Source organism: Gymnoscopelus braueri (assembly GCF_963280865.1).
Source record: "Gymnoscopelus braueri genome assembly, chromosome: 15".
NCBI lineage: Eukaryota > Metazoa > Chordata > Actinopteri > Myctophiformes > Myctophidae > Gymnoscopelus > Gymnoscopelus braueri.
The window spans coordinates 25,705,799-25,730,939 of NC_137620.1; the positions used below are offsets into that span (position 1 = coordinate 25,705,799).

Below are 25,141 nucleotides of genomic sequence, written 5' to 3' on the forward strand. Positions count from 1 at the left end.
CGGTGTTTTCCTGTGTATTGTTGTGTGAACACAGACAGCAGATACATCAGAAAAAAAACATCAAATCATGCGTGGTGATGTGCTTGTAATTACTGTGTCGTTACTGTGAATGAACAGAGACATTCGCCGGTCCAGGGACGTGTGGCCGTTGTACTTGGACGCGCTGACTTGTGTTCATGATCCAAACCCTTTGCGTGACAGATCTAGTTTAATCTTCGTGCACTGATCCGTCCGAGGCCTTGTCGCAGCAGTCAGTCCCCACACAGCCCACCGCTCGATGTTTTCTCTTGTTTAGAGTCAGTGTTGTTTACCGTCTGATAGAAGATGGACACGGACAAGTTCAACTATGTCTACAGCTGTGACCTGGACATCAATGTTCAACTGAAAATGTGAGTTTTTGGGGGGGGGGGGGGGGGGGTTTGTATCGTCTGTGTAGTGCCTTATCGATAAAAACCCCTTGTGTCTTGTGACTTGACATGGTGTTGTGTGTGTGTGTGTGTGTGTGTGTGTGTGTGTGTGTAATGGTGGAAGAAGTACTCTAGAAGTACTACATATTTTACTTAAGTAAAAGTAGCAATACCACAATTAAAAAATACTCTGTTATAAAAGGCCTGTGTTCAAAATGTTACTTGAGTAAAAGTACAAAAGTATTGGCATCAAAATATACTTAAAGTACCAAAAGTAGAAGTACTAAAATGTTTGAAAATAGCAGATAGCATTTTCAAATATCATATGTATAAATTAGGACTGAAGTGGTTAATGTATGTTTTATAATATAGTGATTTATTTGCATATGCAAATTAACTAGTAATTAAAGTTTTCAAATAATTGTTGTAGAGTAAAGTGCAATATTTGCCACTGATATGTAATGTAGTAGAAGTAAAAGTGTTGACAATGGGAAAGTAAAAAATACCTACAAATTGTACGGGCAGTAGTACTGGTATACTTTAATTCAGACCCAAAGTGTGGTATTATACAGCATACAAGTTTGTCAATAATTGTTTGTTGGGTATTAAATTACAGTGTGTGGCAACAAGGTCATGATCAGGCTTTTTTTTAATTATCTCTTGGATTACAAAAACTATTGTAATCTAACTACTTTTGGATTACTGCAAAATGAAACATTGAAAATATTGCACCTTTTTATACCATAAATATATGAATATGTATTTGAGTTTTGCAAATATACTTTGTTCCACTCTTTGATAATCTCAAAACAATTTCAAACACATACCCCTAGCATTGCACAGATAAACAATAGGACTTATTGTATTATTGATGTTGTGTGTTAATGTGTATGTTATCATGAAATAAAGGTTGCTGTAGTGGTGCCTCCTCTTCAGTGCCCCCTCCATCTCATTTCACAATCCCAGTATGTCTCACCCCATAATCAACAACCCATCAACACCTTCCCCATTGAACCCACCTCCTATCTATCTATCTATCTATCTATCTATCTATCTATCTATCTATCTATCTATCTATCTATCTATCTATCTATCTATCTATCTATCTATCTATCTATCAAAGGGAGGGTTTCGGTCAGGGGTCAGAAGATGAGGTGTTTTATACACTTGTCAATTTATTTTCTTCGTATGAATGTTGTATCTGAGCTGTATTTTTGTCTTATTATTTTTTGTTTGTATTTTGTATGTCTTTAAAAAGCAATAAACATATTTTGCAAAAAAAAAAAAGAAGATGAGGCGTGGACTGGACTGTTACAGCAGGGAACCAGACTATCTGAGCTCTCGTGGGTGGGGGTTGAAAATGTCAGAAGTAATCAAAAAAAGTTAACAAGCTTCCTTCACAAATGTAATTATTATCCAATTACACATTTTCCAGATGAAATCCGGGCTGATTATGCAGTTGTTAGTTATTTCCTGTAATCTGATTATGTAATCCTTACTACCTAAAGCCTGGTCATGACTCAACAGCTACGGAGTACCGATCTCATTACATGCAGAACATGTGAGGGCCTTAATTTAGTTGCACAGTTGTCCTGTTGTTGGTGTTGTTGTCATCATGTGCACAGCTCACCCAGTCTCCTGAGCCTGCTAAAAAGCTCATAAATGATCCACATTGTAACAAAATGTACTAGTACTATAGTTTTAACTTTTTGCCTGATATTTTTGGGTTAAAACAAAAAGTGTTTTTGTTAAAACTTTAAAATTATATTCTGAGAATAATCATTGCTATAGAGCAGTGGTACATATATACAGTACTTATACAGAATGTATTCATCCACAGCACCCCTAAATTACATTGTTGCTGTTCACGCTAGCACCTTATTATCCATTGCACATTTTACTACTTTGATATTTTACACAACGCTATGATAGGTCCTACTATACATTTGTAGAATGATTATTACTATTCTTATTATTATAAGATGATGATGGTGGCATTGGTGACATTCAAGTGAATGCACACAGTTGAAAGCATACATTCACTCTCTTTTTTCATTTTCTGCTCTCTATGAATATTTGGTTCTGTTAGAATTGATTGAAAATAACTTTGATGTTTAAACTCATACAAAATAATTAAAATTAGCAATATTGGTAAATTCCAAATATTTTCAAAAGTATTCCGCGGCACCCCTGTGTTTGTTCCACACTTAAAATTGGTAACCCAACCTGAAGATGCATTTTCTGAGGAGAGACGAGGAGAACCTGAACAAACACTCTATAGCAATGATTGATACTATTAGAATATAGAGCTATTTAATCTGTAATATTGTGATTTTCGTCAGGTGAGCTCACACTACTTGCAGGCTGTTCCAAAAGTGTGTATTCTAAACACACACCATATAAACAGAATAATCAATTATATATACATTATGATAAACGTGGGAGATATAACTTAGATCCTTGTATGACACTTGAATGTAAATACAATTTCTGCATGCTATTTTGAGTGAATGAAGTTCAAACCTCCTCTCTTTGTCGTTGTGTTTTCCAGTGGCAGTCTAGAAGGTAAGAGAGAGCAGAAGAGCTACAAGGCGCTGCTTGACGACCCGATGCTGCGGTTCTCAGGCCTCTACCAGGAGAACTGCTCGGACCTCTACGTTACCTGTCAGGTGTTTGCCGAGGGCAAGCCCCTTGCTCTGCCCGTACGCACCTCCTACAAGGCCTTCAGCACACGCTGGAAGTGAGTCCCTAACTCCATTGTAACCCTGAATACCACCTGCTTAACCCGTTATGACCGGGAACGCATCTGTGTAATTTTATCCCGGTCTTAATAGATTAAACAACAGTTGTTCTGAAACTTTTTAAATTTCAAGGACCCCCATAACTCTTGAGAGTGTATTCCATTTGTACACTATCAGAGTTACAGACCTGTAAGGGTCCTTTTGGAACCCACTCAAGGAACCCTGAGGGTCCCTAGACCCCACTTTGAGAACCAATGAGCTAAAAGGTTAATTCTCTGGGTATCCTAATAGTTAAGTGGCTTGGGCAATCATTTTCTGTAGGTACTAGGTCTGCACTTTTTATGTCCAAGTAAAGAGCTAAAACATTTCACAAAGTACTGTATAAAAAAAAATCCATTCTCTGATGTAGCTAATGTTGCTTTCTCCAAGAATCTACTGTACAATTTCACCATTAAAGCTTCTTTCACTTCACCTCTGCTCTCACCAAATACCGTATGCCTTCTTTGTCCACTTTTAACAATGAACAGACGGCAACACTCTTTGTTGATTTAACCCATTAAGACCTGAGGCCGATTCTACAAATGCCTTCTAAACCAGAAGTTCTCACACCTTCAAGATTTTTCAAAAATGTTCAAAAATAGCAAATGTACAAGCTCGCAGCGTGGCACTAAGTGACACGCGGTGAGCTTGTACATCTGCTATTGAAATAAATGTATTGGGGCTCGGGGGGCATTAAAAACACGGTGACTTCAACACAATTTCAAGTTATTGGGCGCCGATAGCCGAGTGGTTAAGGCGCGTACCACATAGGCTCTGATGATGACTGACTGCGAGTCCCAAGTTCGATTTCACGGGCTGGGCAGACTATGTTTTAGGGCGGCCATAGCTGAATCGTTAGAGCGGCCGCCTGGAAAGCATTAGGTCCCAAGTTCAATTCTCGGCCCAGCAATGTGTCGAGGTGTCCCTGAGCAAGACACTTAATCCCTAACTTCTCCCCTGCGCTCATTTGAAAAAAAATAATTCTGGGCGCCCGCTGGCCTAGCGGTCCAGGCGCATACCACATAGACTGGTAATCCAGTCTAACATTGTGTTCGACTCCCGATCCCGACGGCCTTTGCTGTGTGTCACCCCCCCATCTCTCTCCCCATTTCCTGTCAGCCTACTTTCCTCTCTCATACAGGCAGAAAAAGCCCTAAAAATATCTTTAAAAAAAAAAGAAGAATTCTTCGAAAAGTAGAAAATGGAATTTCCCCCGTGGGATGAAATAGGTATTTTTTTTAATGCTTATTCATCTTCTCCTCACTGTGTCCCTCTCCTATATGCAGCTGGAATGAGTGGCTGAGGTTGCCAGTGAAGTACCCAGACCTGCCTCAGAGCACCCAGGTTGCCCTCACTGTGTGGGACGTCTATGGACCAGGAAGAGCCGTCCCTGTCGGAGGAACTACTGTCACACTCTTTGGAAAATATGGGTGAGTCTGTCCCAGCAGTAAGCAGCTAGACAGTATACTTTTCATGCAACGTGACTATGAGACACAGTTTAGTAAATAAAAATGCTTTCTATGCTTCTTTAACCACATGAACTCTAGTGTCTCAATTCTGGGCATGTCATCATAGGGTCTAAGATCTACATCGTAGATCAGATAGTTTTGGTGAAGAGATTTGGTGTAGAGGGAAAAAAGGAGGGGGCCATGTACAGTATAGACCCCTGGGGTACCCTGGTCTACTGAAGGATATAGGGTTTAAGTGGTTAAAATGTGACCATAATTTGTGGTAAGAAAATGTTTTACTAATCAGTGGATTTCAAAAAATGGCCTTCATGTTTTCCAAAATAGTGAATAACCTAACGCTGGATTGAAATACTTGAACTCTTTCCTGTCTCTGTGGCACTGCAGAATGTTCCGTCAAGGAATGCATGACCTGAAAGTGTGGCCAGGAGTGGAGGGTGATGGAGGTGAACCCACCACCACGCCAGGACGCACCAGCAGCAGCCTGTCAGAGGACCAGATGGGCAGACTGGCCAAGGTACAGTGGGATGGATACCTTTTTTTTTTTAGATGGAGGACAGAGAGTATGTTTGTAGAGGACAGAGGAGGAGGTGAGAGAGAAAGGGAGAGTGGCATGCGTTTCTGTAAAGGAGACGAAGATACAGTACTATGGTATGCTAGCGCTGGGCGATAGATACCTCTATTGATATTGTGATGATAAATCAATTTTCTTAAAACAATTATATCTAAAATGTTGAAGAAAATAGCGAAAATTGTAGATCGACTATCAGATATCCAGAATTCCAGATGATATCTAGTCTCATATCACATTATGCTATCCAGAATTCCAAAGGATATTTAGTCTCATATCACAATATGGATATAATATGGATATATTGCCCAGCCCTACTACAGTACGTGTGACTGATCCTATGTGTGAGAGAGAGTGGCCTGTCTAAACCATCGTCTGTTCCAGGAACCTGACCTGGAGGTACTCAGTGATGTGAGTACAAGAGATGGAGTGGACGTTTGGAATGCGGAATGTGTGTGAACTAGAGCTGGGTGAAATAGTAGTTGCAAATCGACCATTTAAATAATTTGAAGGTGTGTGGATTTCCAGGTGGTTTGGGTTTACAGCATCATGACAATCTCAATTTACTGTACTTTTGTCAGTGGTAGAGTGTACTACATTGATTTAGATTGTTATTGTATACTTTCAATATACTGTACTTTAATCAATCGTATATAGTGTACTACTTTGATTTAGATTTTAATTGTATACTTTTGACAATTTAATGTATTGTCTCATGTGGCAAACTCGACCCATCTGGCAGCTAAGTAGGATAAAACAAACCATAGAAACTATTTGCAAATACTATTTAGCCGGGTCTGGAGTGGTCTTTTCAACATGCTTGTGTTTGTGAAAGCATCACACATACTAGGTTCTTATAGTGGCCTTATGTTCTTCGTCGCGTAAGTAGATGTTACAGTATGTGTGTTAGGGATGGGCATGACAGGCCGTCACTTGATGTTGAGCTGATGTTGACTTAGATCTTTTATTGTTGACCATTTTAATGCCTCTATGCTAGAATGACATGTAAGAGTCAAGAGTTATCCACGAGGCCTGGCTTCATAGTCGATGTAAATAGTTGTAATAAATGGGAACTTGTGGCATTGCAGACAGTAGGCCTATCCTTGCCTGTGTTTGCCTGCTTGCCCCATGTTTGTGAATGGTTTAGTCCAAGTTGAAGTTTCTCATATACGTATTTGATGTTGTATTTTTGGTATTGTATTTATTTTTTAATGTATCACTTGCCACTATTCGTGATTGGATCTGTGGGTTTATGATGCCACGCAAGATGTTCCGTTGCTTGTTCAGCACCAAAAACAGGGCACATATTGCCAGATGAAACAGTTTTACACAGTTCTGTATTCTGTAGTTTTTAACTGAACATAGGAATACATAATTAAAAATGAATGGAGGACCATTTTCACAGTGGCTATTTTGACAGGTAAATGCAGCTGAAGGTAATAATGTTAATTGTGGGTGTATTTCATTTATGTTTTTGTGTGCCAGCATGAAGTTAACTGTACAGAAGCTGTCTGTGCTGGTGCACAATAACACCTAAATGAAACACACCCACAATTAATATTATAACCACCAGCTGTGTTTACATGTCCAATAGCACTACACCCCTGAATATATCACTGGCAAAACAAGGGTGCAATTTGTGAAAAAGCAGGGGGTTTTGTTTTAGCTGTAGGATGTGAAACATTCTACAGCAACTTCTACTGATAAAAACTGACGAATTAATTAACTGCTTCAACAACTGCTTTGACCGTCAGATGGGGGTGTGCTCAATCGTGTTAGATTTTTTTTTCCCCGAGTGCCTGCCGCAAGTAGTTTTGGATCCTATCTCCTAGAGAGTGTAGAGTTTAGATCCTATAGCCTGAGGGGACAAGCAAGAGTCAGCGGATGGATATGTTGTGGTTTTATTGGTTGTTGTCTGGTTGTCAGGGTGACATCATGACCAATCCAGAGACCGGCTCTGGCTAAGTCCGCAGCACGTAGACTGCTGCCAAGTGACAACCGCTGAGTCAGTATAATATGAAAACAAACTGAATTATTGACCAAAACCATATTTTTAGAAGTGAGGGGGCATTACACCATTGCGGTACCCCTCCACTAAAACCCTGGATATATGATATTATTCATGGCATTTAAGTTCAACTTGTCTAGTCACCGATTAGAGAATTCTTGTTACTCATCATTACTACTGCTAGAAACTGAAAATGCCCATCCCTAGTGTGTGTGCATGGCCTTTTCATATGTATTAGAATAGGTCATTTGACTTGATTGTTTCTTGTGAGAAGGGATCACTGGGGAACCCATTCATTTATTTATTGTGTCCAGCGGATGGGATTAGCTAATTCTATCACCATTTATTTACTAAAATATTCTTCACTACTCACAATTTTGTTTAACCATGAGAACAGGCAATTTAACTCTGCCTGTGTACATCTCTAGGCTTTAATTTAATCTAGTGTAATTAACCACTTATGAATTAATTACTACATGAACTACATGCTCACAACGCGTTGCTTTGCAACGTGCTGTGAGCTTGTAGATCAGCTTGCTATTATATCAGAATGTTCGGCTGTGAAATCATGACATGCCCAGATTAGGGACAAGTGGTTAACAAATGTTGTAAATGATACTATAATTTAGCTGTTTAAATTAAGAGGTAGTACTAAATAAATCTAACCAGCTGAGTTGTGGGCTAATTGTCCATTGTTTTTTGACATGCCCTGAAATGTTTTCCTCTAGACCACAAAAAGGGGTTGTAACATGCACAACAGTGTGTTTTCAGATTTGCTGGTTTGGCTGCTGGCACCCTAAGCTATGCATTGATTAGTCAAGTAGTCTGCACACTGTCCACCATGCTTTTCATGTACTAATTCCCCGAAACACCTTTCTCTTCATTTTTCTGTTGTCTTACCCTCCATTTCTTGTCTTTTGGTCTGTTTGTCTCCCTCTCTCTCTAACCCCATGACCTCTCTGTCTCCACCCAGCTGACAAAGGCCCATCGTCAGGGACACATGGTGAAGGTGGACTGGCTCGACCGTCTGACCTTCAGAGAGATTGAAATGATTAATGAGGTCAGTTGTACGTTTTATATTTAGCATTTGGGAAAGGGCGGTTAAAGAAAGAGAAGTATACATGGCTTTTATACAGAACATACTGTATGCATACATACAGTACATACACACACACATACATACCGTACATACTATACATACAGTACCTATTCCCCAACACAAATGAATAAAGATAAAACAAAAGTTTGTAAAATAAGCCAATTTTGTCCCTCCTTAGGTCTTTTATCCCTGCTCACGATACCATATAGAAATGATCCTCAAAGAAGTTAGGTTTAGGTGTATATTTGGAGGAGAGAAAAAATAATAATGCAATTTGTTTATAATAATAAAAGAACAGTTAACTCTTACCCTGCCAGAGTTTTTTCAGAACAGTCTGTAGCCTCTGCCAGGGTTTTGACCGATTTTGGTACCTTTTCGCATAGCCACAAAATACTTTTCTCAAGTATGATTGATCCCCAGAAAATTTCTAATCACAGATGAGATTCAGGTGTGGTTTCACAAATGTCAACGAGGTCAATTTGACCTTGTTGTCATGTGTTGTTTGATGTTTGAAAATAGCTCAAAACCAGTGGTTTCAAACCAAAAAACATTGTGAATTGTTTGTCCGTTTCAATTTTAACACTGAAGTGGATGGAGCAGCAAATCTTTGGAAATTGTTATCTCCTTATTCGTTTGGAATATCGAAAAGGTGTCAATACTAAATAATTAGAGAATCTTTTTAGAAATTTTTTTTTTTTTAATTTTTTTTTTTTTTTTTTTTTTTTTCAGGACGTTTATAAACGTCTTTGGCAGGCAACAGCTAATTTCTCAAAGACGTTTATAAACGTCTTTGGCAGTTATAGAGTTAACATAAGTGAACATGTATGTATGTAGAATATTATATTGTTGCTGTCGGGTGGAAACCTACAGTATGTCAAAAAGTGTGACTTTTCAGGAAATGGAAAACATAACCTGTGTTCAAATCGATCCAATGCAGCCCTTGTTAATGCTTTTCGTTCGTTTTTTATTTTAATTTTTTATAGCAAAAATAGCAGATACAAGCTCACAACACGTTGCATTGCGACAAGCTGTGAGTTTGTAGCTCAACAATTTTTTCTACTTTTGTGTGACACTGTAGTATAGTAGGACATTCATTTATGGGAGAAAAAAAACACATTGAAATATTGAGATGCGAGATTTCAGCCTGACAACAATATGTTATACAGTTGCCTAATCATGAGTACATATCAACACAACAGCATCATTTGACATAACTACCCTTCTGTCCAGAGGGTTTTGCATATAGAGCGGAACTAAAGCAAGATGGAGGCTGGGGTGGAGCAGTTAGATAGCGGCACAGTGAACATGTCAGTATAGAGTGCAGTGTGAGCGTAAAGGCCTTTAAATAGACCGTCAGTCACTGTGGAGAGTGATTTGATGGGAGTGATGGGCTCGCTGTCAGCTGACACCGCATGGTATGACTTAGGCCTATGTGACTTAGCTTGAAAATCAGTTCTTTCCAGCAAGCAATATCGTCCAGGCTTCAAAGACAGGAAATAAAAAATAGTCTGCACCAGATACTCTGCTACAGAATCGGAATCAAACTTTATTGTCAAGTCAAGTAACATGGGTGAAATTCTTAATTGTGCAGGCCCATCAATGCAGTTAAAAGATGGAGAATAGAAGTAGAATAAAGTGCATTAAAAAAGTGGCTAAGGTGCATAATAATTTAAGAGTCATGAATGTATGTAAAGGAGAGTCCATTTAAAACACAGATCAGATCAGTCTTTGCATTAAAAACACAGTTCAGTTCAGTGTGCAGTGGCTACAGGCTTAGCACAGTAGCATCCATACAATAAGTTTTCCATATTCCATATACAATACTAGATTTTTGTTGTCCTTTATTCATGCGGAAACGGTGACATTGATTTGATGTCTCCCCAGAGTGAGAAGCGGAGCTCCAACTTCATGTACCTCATGGTGGAGTTTCCCCGTGTCAAAAAGAATGACAAGGAATACAGTATTGTCTATTATGAAAAGGTATGTGCATTTTCATAAGGATACAGGTACACACATGCCCTTTGCTATACAGATGATGTATAAGTATACTGTTAGTATGACGACAGGTGATTGGTGTATTGATTGTCACCCCTCCCCCCTCAGGATGGTGATGAAACGTCACCAGTTCTGACCAGCTGTGACATCGTCAAAGTCCCTGACCCACAGATGTGTGACGAGAGATATGTGGTGAGAGGACAAAATCTTCAATCCCAAATGTTTGTGTTGATACAATTGATGGTTCAGTTAATTTAGACATTAAAACACTTGAAGGCATGCATTTACCTTTATTGACCTACATCTTCAAAACATCCAAATTAGAACATATATCAGTTTGCTGATGATGATGAGATCAGTTCCCTTTTGCCCTAATGCAGGAGAACCTTGTGGAGAGCAAACATCACAAGCTGGCTCGTAGTCTCCGTAGCGGCCCCTCAGACCACGACCTGAAGCCCAACGCTGCCACTCGGGACCAGCTTAATGTGAGTCACTACACAATGTCACTGAATGGACTAAAATACGGGTCTTCAACAGGTTCCGGGACCTCGAGGCTAGGGGGTCCTCAGAGTTACTACAGCGGGGCTGCCAAATCATGTGTGATAGGAACTTGTTGTTTTTATTTACATTAACCACTTGAACCCTAGCATTGCTATTCAGGGGGAAACATTTACCGAAAATAGCTAATCTACAAGCTTGCTGCAACACGTTGGCAGCTTGCACATCACCTATTTTCGGCGAAGAGATTTGGTGTAGAGAGAAAAAGAGCAGACCAAGTATAGAGACAAATGTCAAGTTTACTAAGTATTGAGTATCCTTGGCCTGAAAAACTAAATATTAACAGCACCCGCTTGTAATATTGAGTTGTAAACCTTTTTTGGTATCTTTCTCTACAAAGACAAATGCTTTAACCACTTAAACCATACGGTGTCCCTGCTCTGGGGATTTGGTTCATTAAATGCCCAATCTGGGATCATTTTGAACATATACATTTAGGTTATATTCACATTTATAGATTTAAAAAAAAAATGATATTTGGAATACTTTGCTATTTGGAATACATTGGATTACCAAAGTTAACAATCCTATTTATTTACTTATACCCCAAAATACAGATAGGGGCTACCCTTTTATATTTGTTTGTAACACTAATTGGGCCTTAATGGGTTAAATCCATGGTGTCGTGCAGTAGCTTCCACCAGGAATAGGGAACATTCTGCAGATTAAATTATTGTTTTGTTTTGTGCTGAACAAAATAAAATATTTTGTCAGTCAGGTTGAAATTCTTGCTAGAGAATGTTTAAACGTTTACGGTAGTTGAGTATGGTTTGGACAGGTGGAGCTCATCTTCTATTGAGTGTGATGTTTCGGTAAGTGTGTTGTGTAAACATTTTACCTGGTGCCTACAGACCATCGTGAATTATCCTCCAACCAAGCAGCTGAGCTCTGAGGAACAGGACCTGGTGTGGAAGTTCAGATATTACCTCACTACACAGGAGAAGGTGGGTCTGTTCTGTTCATTTCTCTATTTACCTTCTTCTTTTCATTTATAGGGAAGAGAGTACAGTGAGTCTAATAAATAGTCTAATCAATACGTGTCTAATAAATTGTATCACGCTGTTGATGTGCATATCAGATCAGATCATTGTTGATGATTATCATAGTCTAGAAACGACAATATTTACAATACAATCCATAGTGACAAAGTTACCCTTACTGTCCGTTTTTACTTTCTCTGCGTTCCTACAATGTGTGGGCAAGCAGCATCCTGGTACATCCTATACTATAGTCTATAGCTGCCATTAAGTCAGCCGGATTAATATTTTCTGAAGTCAAGATCACTATTTTGCCATAAACATGGGTAAAATCTATGAATGTGCTGCTGTAAGTTTTTCACAGCACAACGTTCGCAGCGTTTCTGAGACACAACAAAGACTCTTCAGTCTTCAGGTGTGATAGTGATCCTTTTGCTCTTAACCACAATAACCCCTGCGTACCTATTCTGGGGCTATTCAGGGGGTCCCCGGAAATAATTGTTAATAAAGCATCACAATAATTTTAATCTGGGAAAATCTGGTACTTGTACTGTACTTGTGTTCTGGGGGTCCCTGTCACAAACTCTTTGGGTGTCCTTGACATGAAAATGTTGGAAACCCACTGGTCTACAGTATGTTCCCTCTCCTCGCTTCCCCACAGGCCCTGACAAAGTTCTTGAAGTGTGTGAACTGGGGCATGCCCCAGGAGGCCAAGCAGGCCTTGGAGCTGCTGGGGAAGTGGAGACCCATGGACGTGGAGGACTCCCTGGAACTGCTCTCCGTTCATTTCACCAACAACACTGTCAGACGCTATGCTGTGGCACGCCTTGAGCAGGCTGACGACGAGGTAGGGGATCATGGGAGAATGAATCGTTTTAGATTTGAGCTATAACCATTATTTCATACTTTGGCTATTCAAAAATAGCAGATCTACGAGCTTGTAGATCTGCTATTTTTGAATAGCCAAAGAAATCTAAGATGACACAGATGGGTTCCCGGATTGAATGGGTTAATTCAACTAATCGATTATAAATAAATGGATGATTGAATTTACCAAAATGTTTACGTTTGACTTTTGCTTCTTTCAAAGCTCCTTAAATAGCGAATATAGCTGATCTACAAGCTCTTATCTTGTAGCATCTCTTATCTGAACACGTTGCATCGCAACGCTTTGTGAGCTTGTAGAGCGGCTCTACGTCCTCCCGGTGGAGGCTCCTCACTGGCAGGTGAGCCAGTAGGATACAGCAGCAGTGACAACACACAGAAATGTGTGTGGGGAGGAATTCATTGGCAAAACGACTACATTGGGGAGAAAAAAGGGGTAAAAAGCAAAATAAATTTGTAAGACAGGGTCACAGACTGAAAATAACAGATTTATAAGCTCATAACGTTTTGCATCTGCAACGCCGTCCTGCCATAAATTAGCTTAAGTGGGAGGGTTCCAGCCTCATTCTATAATTCTAATAATGATATGCCTTGCTACTGTCCTCCTAGGACCTACTGATGTACCTTCTGCAGCTGGTTCAGGCCCTTAAATACGAGAACTTCAGTGACATCCAGGGTGGCCTGGAGCCAGGCAGTAAGAGAGACAGCCAAGGCCTCGGAGAGAGCTCCACCCTGGGGGACCTGGACAGGTCAGTACCAGGGTAGGACATTACTGCCGTTTCAGCAAGTTGTGGAGTTGATCTAAAATTGCCATTCAGAATTGAACCAGTATTGGCCAGAAATCTGCTCACTAACTGACATTGTATTTGCTGAAACACAAGGAATTCCCAACGATATACAACTACGTATGATGTTGTTTGTGACAGAAGGCACTGCAGTTTTGTTCACATGAAACATTTTGTATTTGTTTTTGTGCTGAAAGAACAGAACAGAAATGGAATGGAACCACAAAGATCATAGATCAATAGGGGACGTTAATGTCATCTCATCAATCCCTGCAGAATTGCATTTATTCGGATAAACTGTACCGTGTCAAAGTGGTGTTACAATTGTGTTTGTCTGCTGTTTGCATGCCGTAGCTCCCAGATCCTCTCAGGACCGTCGGTGTCCTCCCCTGCTTCCCAGAAAGGCAAAGAAGCATCAGATGATGAAAACCAAGAGGTAAATTAAACAAAAAACTAAACTGATGATTCCTGTTTGTTATTATTATTCCTCTAACTACACATGGACAAGTGAAGTAAGACTGTTAACGTATATTCCATATTCGAATATTTCTTTGAATATTAAAAAATAAAGGTTTCGACTATAGAAATTAAGGTTCAAATTAAGAATTTTTAAATAATCTGCCGGAGTTCTCTTGAGACATGTAACCTTAAACGGCAGCCGGCCTCGCGAGATCACAGAGCCGTCAGTCTGAGAGGCAGAAGTCTGCCCTCAAGGCATTACTCCATCGTACGACGGTGTCACGCGAGCCAATCTACAAGTCCACAATGGGTCACTGATTCAACACGTTGTGGGCTTGTAGATTAGCTGTGTTTGCCACGCATATATCAGCTGCCTCGCTGTAAACACAGACTTCACAATACAGACACATACGCGCACACACACACACACACACACACAGTAACTCGGTACTAGAAAGCACACACGTTTAATCACACAACGTTGTTTTAATTCAAAATTATAACAAGTCAAGCTGAAACGGGTGATTCATTTGGTAGTGAAGTTTACGAGACTTGATCAAAAGAATTATGTAAAAACTATGTATGGATTGTTCCTCACGTTAAAACTCCCTCCTTGTCACATTTCTCTAGCAGCGTACCTTCATTTGATTTAAACCAAAAACAAATAATTGTTTCGATTATAATTTCCCATTTCATGTTGAGGTAAAGATTGTTCCAACTTCCATCACAGCACAATGAGCACATCCTTGGAGCACTGCATCTCTGTTCTCCAGATTCGCTCTCTGTTTGCCCAGTCCGGGCTTGGATCTAAACCATTACAGCTTCAGCAAAATGAGGCAAATTAATAAAATAAGTATGAATCATTCATTTTATCTCTCAAGAGAGCGTGTTTCTCAGCACCAACCGTGGCCGGCGCATATAGAGAAAGAAAGAGACTTCTGTTTGAATTAAGTTTTATTGCATACAATATTTTATATTAAGAATAATATCCATTCGAAAAATAGATCAAATCCACGTTGTGTTTAAAAGAAATATTCGGAAGTCATTTCTCGCCAATTCTGACAGCTCTCTGACTACACATGGACAAGTAATGCTATTCCTCTAACTACCCATGGACAAGTGATGCTAAGTGGGTTTACAAAAACTGTAAACTTATCAAGTGTCTACATTTTGTATGTCTGCAAAATGGTAAGAAGTAAAAGCTTTGTTTTTTGTTTCTTTATTAGCAAGACCTATGCACCTTCCTTATCTCTCGTGCTTGCAAGAACTCCACTCTAGCCAACTACTTGTATTGGTGAGTAAAATTCACTGAAACGTTTGTGTATGTTGGAGAGAAATCGTGCATGCCCATCTGTCGCTCACGCTGCGAATTGCGCTGTGTCTTGCTCAGGTACGTAATAGTGGAGTGCGAGGATCAGGACACGCAGCAGAGAGATCCAAAGACTCATGAGATGTACATCAACGTCATGAGAAGATTCAGCCAGGCGCTGCTGAAGGTCAGACCCTACAACTGCCTCTGGAGTCACATGGAGTGTAGCATTATCACAGCTTTCACACACACTACATTCCACTGGAGTTAATCTCTGGACGCATTTTTATAGATTAACACTAAGATCCTGAAAACAAACCCATTAAAACCGGGAAAGCATCTGTCATCTTTTTATTTTAGCGTTGGCTATTCAAAAATAGCAGATATACAAGCTCACAGCTCACTGCAAGCTTGTACATCTGCTATTTTTGAACAATCTTGAAAGTGTGAGAGCTACTGATTTAGAAGGCATTTGTAGAATCGGTCTAATGGGTTCAAATGAATGCATTGAGATACAAATGTGACTTCCCGCCATCAATTCAGAATGTCTTCCCATCTTTCTCGCATCAACCTCCAGGGTGACAAGTGTGTGAGGGTGATGCGCTCTCTGCTGGCCTCCCAGCAGACCTTTGTGGACAGACTGGTGCAGCTGATGAAGGCTGTGCAGAGAGAGAGTGGCAACCGCAAGAAGAAGGTAATAAACCACACCAACATACCCAGAGTATGTGATTATATACCTGCTTGTGCTTTATAAATACTGCACATACCCACACACTTCATCCACGAAAATCCAGTAAATTCAATATCTATATGATATTGTTACGACCTTAATGTCGTCTAGAGGCTAGAAAGGAGTAACATATTTAAAAGTACCATAAACCAGAGTAACAAAAAATATATATTATTAGAATCAAACTTAAATTTACAGCGGCTAAATAAACGGTTTAGGGAAAGCACAAAACGTCAGGGTGGCCAAAGCCAAAATACTCCACCCTACCTGAAAATAAACCAAACTAAACTACACTAAAACAAAAATCACAGTCTATACTCCCTAGCTAAACAAAACGGGGTCAAAAGGGGAACAAAAGAAATGGCGGCATAGCCCTACCAAGCTTCCCTTCTCTAATACACCCAAGAAATGGTTTGGAATACACAGTTAAGTTTCCTATCTAAGAATAGCTTAGATTAGATGTGTCTGAATCTAGCAGACACACTCGCAAAAGGGTCTCAGCATGTGGTGTTAGAAATGGCAAAAGAGGTTAGTGGGCTGTTCTTTTATGTTGGCTGATTGATTTGAGGAATGAGGCCCAGGTGAATCTCTAATCTCCACACCACTCACACCTTCATTCATGCAGCACTGAAACCACTGACAGAGGGTTAAACACACACACACCATGGCCGTATAGGGCTGTAGCAATATGTAAAGGTGCACATGAACCAACCAGTCACAGAGCTAATAGGCATTCCACTGGGTGGAGTTGAGTTTGGAAAGGTAAATCTGGTTGTTTCCTATTCCATGTGTGCATAATGTATGTATGTGTACAGACTGCTAACATGCAGAATGTATTACAGAATTAGTTTTCTATTTTGACTGTTAACATAGGGAATGCATTAGTGTCATGTTTGTGCACAGACAGTTAACAGTAGTATCCTGTTCTGTGTCAGACTGAGCGCCTCCAGGCGTTGTTGGCAGACAATGAGAAGGTGAACCTGTCTGAGATCGAGCCCATCCCTCTGCCTCTGGAACCAGAGGTCCGGATCAGAGGCATCGTCCCAGAAACAGCCACCCTTTTCAAGGTACTGCAACATAAACATAACCTTAACCCCTCCATCTGGCAAATGTTTAGATTTAAAAAAAAGCTCTGCAATTAACTAAAACATTTTAAAAAAAATAAGAGAATATAATTTATAATATTGTCTCTGTCGGGTGGAAACCTCATATGTCCAAAACTGTTACTTTTCAGGATTCAAATTCAAAAATAGCAAAAGTAGCAGATCCGCAAGCTCAAAACGTGGCGCGAAGCGTTGCAAGCTTGTGGAGCTACTACTTTTGATGCTTTTATGTGACCCTGTAGTATCATCAAGTAGGCCGTTAATAAAAAAACACAAAAAGTTAGAATATGGAGATAAGAGGTTTCTGTCCGACAGCGACAATGTAATCATGTGGATTCTGGGATATACGTGGGAACGGCATGGCTCCCATGTGGATCTCGGACTTCATGTGGCGGAGCCTCTGACGTCAGTCGTCTTATGACATACTCATGGGCAAGGTTTCAGCCCGCTCCGAATCACTTTGACTTCCATGATAAAAAAGTAAAGTTAAATGTTTCAAAAAGTATAAAACGGCACATGACATATTTGACATGAATGCACTGTTTGAGCTCCTCTGTATGTGTACATCTGTCAGAGTGCTCTGATGCCGGCTAAGCTGATCTTCAGAACGGAGGATGGAGCCATGTATCCGGTCATCTTTAAACATGGAGACGACCTTAGACAGGACCAGCTCATTCTCCAGATCATCTCCCTCATGGATAAGGTCTGCATACCCCGGGCAGGGTCATATTATTCTAGGCGGGGTATTAGCAGATGTGGTTTAACCACGTTAACCCCTGGTGTCCCTATTTTGGGCATGTCATTTTAAGCAACAACCACAACAAAAACAATCATAATTTTCGAACGCAAACGCATCCCAGTGCGTCGAGGGGTTCGAATACACTCCGGTGCATCCGGTTTGGCAGAGCGTCTAATACAGATACAGTCGGTCCATGTTCGAGGGAGGGAAGCCAGGCGGGGAGGGTGTTCTTTGTCGCTGCACATACTCCTACGGGCTGGAGCGGTGCCTGTCAGTGGGGAATGTTGAATGGGACAAGTAAGATGGATGTGCTACATCCTCCCAGTGGGGTGTCCTCACTGGCAGGTACAACAACGGTAGCAATACAGAAATGTGTGTCCCATAATGACTAAAAAGGGAGAAAAAAGGGTACAAATACTTTGCTACTCTACTCAATTTTGTTCAAATTGTCTTTGAATATAGCTGCTGAGGAAAGAAAACCTTGACCTGAAGCTAACGCCATACAAAGTCCTGGCCACCAGCACCAAGCATGGTAAGAGCCACTGCTAGCTTATTACACTACATTATTTATGTTACACACACTTGCATTTGATTATGATTACTGAAATCTAAGTGTGCCACTGTGTGAAGAACAAATACATTAAGACAAATTGAGCACTCCAACGAGCTTAGACCAAAACAACTGCAAGTCAACAGATTAAACTACAGGCATAATAATAATTACATAACAATGAGGGACGATCTTAGATATAGAACATGAATGTTTTCATGTGTTTCAGCATTAATTTGACCTTGCATTGTGTCTCTCTTGCAGGATTTATGCAGTTTGTCCAGTCTGTTCCTGTAGCTGAGGTTCTAGCAACAGAGGGCAATATTCAGGTACTGAATACAGTAGCATTTATTTAGTGGTATCATTACTTGTAGACCCCTTATCCTACCATGTCACACTGACATCTCGCATCACACAGCAGGCAGGTTGCAAAAGAATCCGACAGCTCATAAGACGAAAAGGAAAAGAAGTCATGGCACTCTCATGTAAAAATGTATTCCATCAAACTTTCAATTGTAGTTTGCTTCCAAAGGTTATGTGTATGCCTGGTAACCTCTTCTTTAAGTATATACTCCTTGGTTTCTTTCGTTTGTAAGCTATTCCCAAACCAATTGTCCTAAAAAAACAATCACTTGACTGAAATGCACGGCTGTTCGCCTGGCGTCTCACTCGGGCACGCCTCACAACCCTCTTATAGAGGACGTTGAGTGAACCGAAACGAGCACTCCTCAAAACCACAGGGTTGAGAATCACACACATGCGACCAGTTTGTGCCTGTGCAGTCTCAATGTTTGTATACAAATAATTGGTCTATCCACAAGTTTCCTAGGGCATTGCGGGCATCACTTCCTGTCGATTTGATCCCTGATACCTGATCAAATCGACACGAAGTGATGCCCACAATGCCCTAGGAAACCATAACCACAGAAAATACTCCTTTCTGATTGGCTGGCTGGTGATCAAGACACCAAGCATAGTCCCGGTCACTGTTCTAAATCAATGCTAAATATATTGAACTGTTCATTATTGTTGTGATGGTTACATGCAAATGCAACACAGCTTTTGTTTTATGCTTTTAATATGTTCAATTATGACATTTAAAAAATATATAGCTTTTTTTCTTTGGTAAGTGGTCATGGTATTAGTCTGATAATGCACAACAAGGTGTCCTAATATATAGGGAAATAACTTATTTTACTATAGATCGGGACACCTCGTCATGCATTATCACTTACTTAACCACATGAACCCTAGCATCCATTCTGGGTATGTCATATTACGTGAAGATGGTGCCACGATGCTTTGTGAGCTTGTATATATCGGCTAAGACATGTGGGGCCCTAAATTGCACGTTGCCTTATGCCTAATCTTATTAGGCATTTTTTATTATTTTGAAAAACATTTTACAAAAAAATTAAATGGTACAACAAAGTATACTATGTGGGGTAAGAGGTTAATTGGTCCCCAAGTAATGGAAACGGACACGTTGGGAAGACAACAGCAACATAACTTTGTTGTGTTCCTTGTTGTGACAGAGCTTCTTCAGGAAACATGCCCCCAGTGACAAAGGTCCCTATGGCATCAGTTCTGAGGTGATGGATACATACGTCAAGAGTTGTGGTGAGTCCCCCGCATTCAGGTCTCAGTAGGCCTGTCACAATTATTAGAGATAATTGCAATTATATTGTCTTAACTGTCAATCGTTTCCATGTTGAAATCATTTCAAAAGTAGCGGAAATGGCTGATCATTATTTATTTTGGTTATTGGTACCGTCATTGTCAGTCATTTCTTTGTATATTGAAGTTATTTGTCTTATTTGCCCTTTGCAAGGTTTGTTTACAAAGCCTAAAACGTGAACAGAAATGTAATGCTAAAAACATTTAAAGCATTAATGGCAATTATTTGTGTGACAATCTGAGGACCACTTCACCCATTTTCAAGCTATCTTCATATAATATGTCCTAATGCTCAGTATTATAAGATGGCACCATTTCTGTCCACTGGGTCTGTTTCTGGCTGTAGACCGTTCAGAAACCTGCCTACCGGCACTTGGGTGGCGCAGTGATAAAGTCCCTGCCCACCACCACGGAGGTTGTGGGTTCGAATCCACCGTGGTGCATCCGCCATCCGGCTTAGTTAAGCATCTATAGGAACACGATTGGCCCGGGTAGGGTGATATTGGTCACTGCACATACTCCTACGGGCTGGGGGGGGCGGCATCTGTCAGCAGGGAGTGTTGGCCGGGAGGAGTAGGACGAAGGCCCTACGTCCTCCCGGTGGGGGCTCCTCACTGGCAGGCGAGTCAGTAGGACTTACAGTGACCACACAGAAATGTGTTAGGGAAGGAATGAATTGGTATAACGACTAAATTGGGGAGAAAAAGGGGGAAATAAATAATTGGCTACTCTAAATTTAGAAGAAAAAAAAATTATAAATAGAAACCTGCTTATCAGTGACATCATTGGTAGGCAGGTTTGGTCATCAAACAAGATGTCAAACTCTAATTTAAATTATTTATTTTTGTCAATGCAAGAACAATGGCTTTTATTTAAGCATGCTAACTTTCTAGGAAGAGAGAGGCTGCTTTTATTAGCTTGGAATCCCCCATCGTATGATGCCATTGGTAGGCAGGTTTCTGAACTGTCCATAAGTAGACAGAAATTGTGCCATCTTATGATGAGCATTAGTGAGGACCAATTACAGTACATGTATGAAGATAATGTTGAGAATGGGTTAATTGTCAGATAGAATGTCATGATGGTGACAGCCCTGGGTCTCAGGTCAGTTCGTCCAAGCAGGTTCATAATCCTTTCTCTTGGCCTGCAGCTGGTTACTGTGTCATCACATACATCCTGGGAGTTGGAGATAGACACTTGGACAATCTGCTACTCACTAAGACTGGTGAGTCATTTAAGATAGCAAATAGCATCACATTGTGAGCGACACTGTCATACAACAAAGCATAAAATAAGCCATTAACTGAATGAAAAAAACATAGAAAGATATGTTTCTGTCAGACGGAGATATGTTTCTGTCAGACAGCAACGTTATACATTATTGTCATCCAACCTCAGGCAACCCTAATAACAGCACTCTCTGTCCTTTTATCACACCTTGGCCAAATAAAGGCATATAAAAAAGGCAGTATGTTGTTACTGTCGGGCATGAACCTTGTATCTCCATATGTCAACTTTTTATGTTTTTTCGTAAATTAATGCACTACCAACTACAGTGTCACAAAGAAGTAGCGAAAATAGCCGATCTACAAGCTCAGCGCGACACGTTGTGAGCTTGTAGATCTGCTATTTGCAATTTTAGAATTTTCAGAAAGTGTGTCTGGGGGTTGTAGAAATATTGAACAAATTAAAAGTATTAGCAAGAGCTTGTGACTAAATAGCTAATTTATATTGGATCACTGGTTCTTTTTTCCCCCAATTCTTTTTCTGAAAAGTAAAAGTTTCCGACAATGTGCTACTTATATTATGAACCCACCCTTTCTCAGGGAAGCTGTTCCACATTGACTTTGGCTACATCCTGGGCCGCGACCCCAAGCCCCTGCCTCCGCCCATGAAGCTGAGCAAAGAGATGGTGGAGGGGATGGGAGGCATGCAGAGTGAACAGTACCAGGAGTTCAGGAAGCAGTGCTACACTGCCTTCCTGCACCTCAGGAGGTACACACAAACTATTAACCCATTAAGACCGGGAACGCATACTGTGTAATTTTAGATTTTTTTGCTAAAACCATTATTTTATACTTTGGGCTACTCAAAAATAGCAGATCTACAAGCTCGTAACGTGGCACCGAGTGCCACGCTACGAGCTTGTAGATCTGCTATTTTTGAAATATTTTTCACTCAAATCTTGATCTGCTATTTTTGAACGATTTTTCACTCAAATCTTTTGGAGGTCCCTGGAACAAAATATTTTACAAATGTTCGCTTTGAAAATATATATATTCAAAGATTTGTACACATTTTTATGATTTTTCAAGAATAGCAGATTTAGTGCTATGAGCTTGTATATCTGCTATTTTTGAATAGCCAAAGAAATCTAAAATGACACGGATACTTTCTCGGTCTAAATGGGTTAAAACCCACACACAAAAGGGCTGCCACTATCGATTATTTTCTTAGCAATTATATATTAATTTGTGTTACTGTATTTAAAAATGAAAACAAACAAATAATCGATAACATTTTGTTGGATTAACTGTTGCACCCCTACACACTTTCTATTCCTTATGCCATCAGCAGTGATAAAAACAACAACAACTCTACCCCTCTGCAGGTACTCCAACTTGATCCTGAATCTGTTCTCTCTCATGGTGGATGCCAATATTCCTGACATTGCCCTGGAGCCTGACAAGACTGTTAAGAAGGTAGGTTACCATTTCCCCTGCCACTGAAATGACCATCAGTAAAATGCCCTTCAAGCTGCGCTTGTTTGTAAGAGGGTGCCAATTCCGAAGCTAGATTTTTTTTGGTGAGCGCTTGTTTTGTTTCAATCAACGTCTTGCGTGCTTGCCGTCCGAGTTGGCAAGCCATTGTGGATGGAAGAGGTTATCACGTGAAGCAAAATGAATGCTCCCTCCGCACGTCTCAGCCCTGCAATTGTGCTGTTGAGGACGACTGACTTGGGAATGGCATGCACACAATGGAAAGCATGGAGGGGAAAAGGGATATATTCCCCATTTTCGAGCCGGGCCTCTTTTGAGAATAGGTTGAGATCGTTTCGGCCCCAAGACCTCTAATCATTCGCTTTACCAGATAAAACTGCGTGCTCTCTCGAACTTCTTTTGGGGGGATTTTTTTTGGGGGGGCTTTTCCGGACCCAAAAGAATGATATGATAGTATACAGTATATAGACAGGAAATGGGGAGAGAGAGACGGGGTGACACACAGCAACGGTTGTCAGGATCAGGACTCAAACCCACGACACGCTGTCAGGCTGCAATGGAGCCTAGGTGCCCGGACCGAGTGCCAGCTATCCTTAGGGGAACTTAAGTACATGTAGTAACTAAAGTTTTCAAATAATTGTAGTGGAGTAGCAATACAATATTTGCCTCTGAGATGTAGGGGAGTAGAAGCATAAAGTATCCAAAAATGGAATTACAACTAAATATTGTACTTAAGTACAGTACTTGAGTAAATGTACTTACTTGTTACTTTCCACCATTGGATAGTTGGGTAACACTTTTTGGATGATTTTTCAGATAAGTTTTCAGCTGCTCACCATTTGTCTCTCTAGGTGCTGGACAAGTTTCGTCTGGACCTGTCAGACGAGGAGGCGGTACACTACATGCAGAGTCTGATAGATGAGAGTGTGGGCGCTCTGTTTGCTGCCGTCGTCGAGCAGATCCACAAGTTTGCCCAGGTGAGTGTCTGCAGACAGGAGTCGTCTTTAAACTTTTCTTCATCCTGTAAAAATGTAGATGGATGTAGTTGTAAAAATAAATGATCAGGGTCAGAGGGCAACGATGAATGTTGGCAGATTTATCACAATCATTGCCCTGTTTATTCACAAAGAAAATAGACATGAGAAAATAGCATGCTCTGATGAAGACCAATTAGGCCGGAACGTTATAATAAATTGTCCTTGTTTTGGTGAGTGCTACCATACATCCTTTTGGGGTTTAGCACCACATAAGAGTTTAATTCTGGGAAGGCGTGTCCAACTCCTCGACAGTAAACTATGTGTCAATCAAAGGTTGTTTTGTCGTTTTTTTATTTATAAATAAGGCTATGTGATGAACACATTTTTGACCGGCATTTGGCCTTGCCCTCAGTTGGATAAGCTTGTGAAATGACAAATGTGCAGGTGATAATCTATATATATATATTCCACAGGACCTACTTTTGCAGCATAGCAACTTAAATATTTACATTTTAAACCAAAGAAGTACAGATACATACTTTCCATCTGTCACAGGTTAAATATCAGACACAAATGTTTTATGGTATTAACCAATGCTTGACACTCTCCTCAGTACTGGCGCAGATGAGCAGGACAGAGGCTGGACTGGAAAAATGGATTACAGAACTGTTACCGTACAAACAAGTCATATGGCTCTCCGCTGTTCCTGCACATGCCAGGCGTGTGAGAGGTAGAAGCCACCATGACGCCAAGAATGCACTGCCAACCTCTCTACTGCAAGACGGATAAACAAGGACTTGGAATGCCTTGGTTTGCTCCTGTAAATATATTGTATATTAATTATTAAATGAATGAATGAATGAAAGGTATGGCCAAATAAAAAAAGAGTTGATACAAGAACGTGTTAATTGGTTTTTTTTCCTTACCCTCCTGAATTCTAAAAGACAATCTGTGTTTTTGTGTTTTTTCAGCCCAAGAAAGTGCTGCTATGCAGTGGTTATGTCGCTCAAGATGTTTGTTAATTGAGCATCACTGCCCATCTGTGTATAGTTATACAGTCCATGCAGGGGGTTTGAAACAAGGTGACCCCCCAGGGAGAGAGTGAGTCATTGAGCGAGTGACTAATAATTTCCTGACAGACCAAGAGAGAAACCGGGGCAGAAGCTGTGCATTTCTCAAAGCGATACCAGTGCTGATTTGTTGGCTCTGTATTCAAGAAAGATTGCTCTGTTGTGCGATACATACATACATACATACATGTTTCTTGTTTTAACGCTTACTAGAGCAATCTTTCACAAAGTGTGATAACGCTGTTAAGCTAATTAGAAACGCATTACAGCAATATT

At 40.4% G+C, this 25,141-nt stretch overlaps 1 protein-coding gene across 3 annotated transcripts; it reads left to right on the top strand.

Moving 5' to 3' along the window:
* pik3c3 (phosphatidylinositol 3-kinase, catalytic subunit type 3) lies at positions 1 to 24,857 on the top strand. Of its 3 annotated transcripts, XR_013934604.1 has the most exons (26): positions 1 to 389; positions 2,959 to 3,147; positions 4,474 to 4,617; positions 5,041 to 5,170; positions 8,206 to 8,292; positions 10,216 to 10,311; positions 10,435 to 10,518; positions 10,707 to 10,811; positions 11,736 to 11,828; positions 12,523 to 12,708; positions 13,356 to 13,507; positions 13,886 to 13,967; positions 15,217 to 15,284; positions 15,381 to 15,486; positions 15,877 to 15,993; positions 16,965 to 17,096; positions 17,707 to 17,835; positions 18,334 to 18,403; positions 18,686 to 18,750; positions 19,957 to 20,041; positions 21,249 to 21,323; positions 21,925 to 22,093; positions 22,710 to 22,800; positions 23,670 to 23,795; positions 24,409 to 24,615; positions 24,767 to 24,857. XR_013934604.1 is itself a non-coding variant. In XM_080451583.1 (25 exons), the coding sequence occupies exons 1-25, from the start codon at positions 325 to 327 to the stop codon at positions 24,421 to 24,423; spliced, it is 2,661 nt and encodes an 886-aa protein (XP_080307709.1). In that variant the 5' UTR covers positions 1 to 324; the 3' UTR covers positions 24,424 to 24,685. The 3 variants fall into 3 exon arrangements, 2 of the variants coding, with proteins under 2 accessions (XP_080307709.1, XP_080307710.1); XM_080451583.1 differs by lacking the exon at positions 24,767 to 24,857 and having other exon boundaries at positions 24,409 to 24,685; XM_080451584.1 differs by lacking the exon at positions 24,767 to 24,857 and having other exon boundaries at positions 2 to 389; positions 13,356 to 13,495; positions 24,409 to 24,685.
* Positions 24,858 to 25,141: the final 284 nt, after the last annotated feature.

Coding starts and splice junctions, on each gene's coding strand:
- pik3c3 (XM_080451583.1), top strand. CDS start 325: ATGGACACGGACAAGTTCAACTATGTCTACAGCTGTGACCTGGACATC. Junction 3,148..4,473: donor GCCTTCAGCACACGCTGGAA/GTGAGTCCCTAA, acceptor TCCTATATGCAG/CTGGAATGAGTGGCTGAGGT. Junction 17,836..18,333: donor TCATCTCCCTCATGGATAAG/GTCTGCATACCC, acceptor CTTTGAATATAG/CTGCTGAGGAAAGAAAACCT.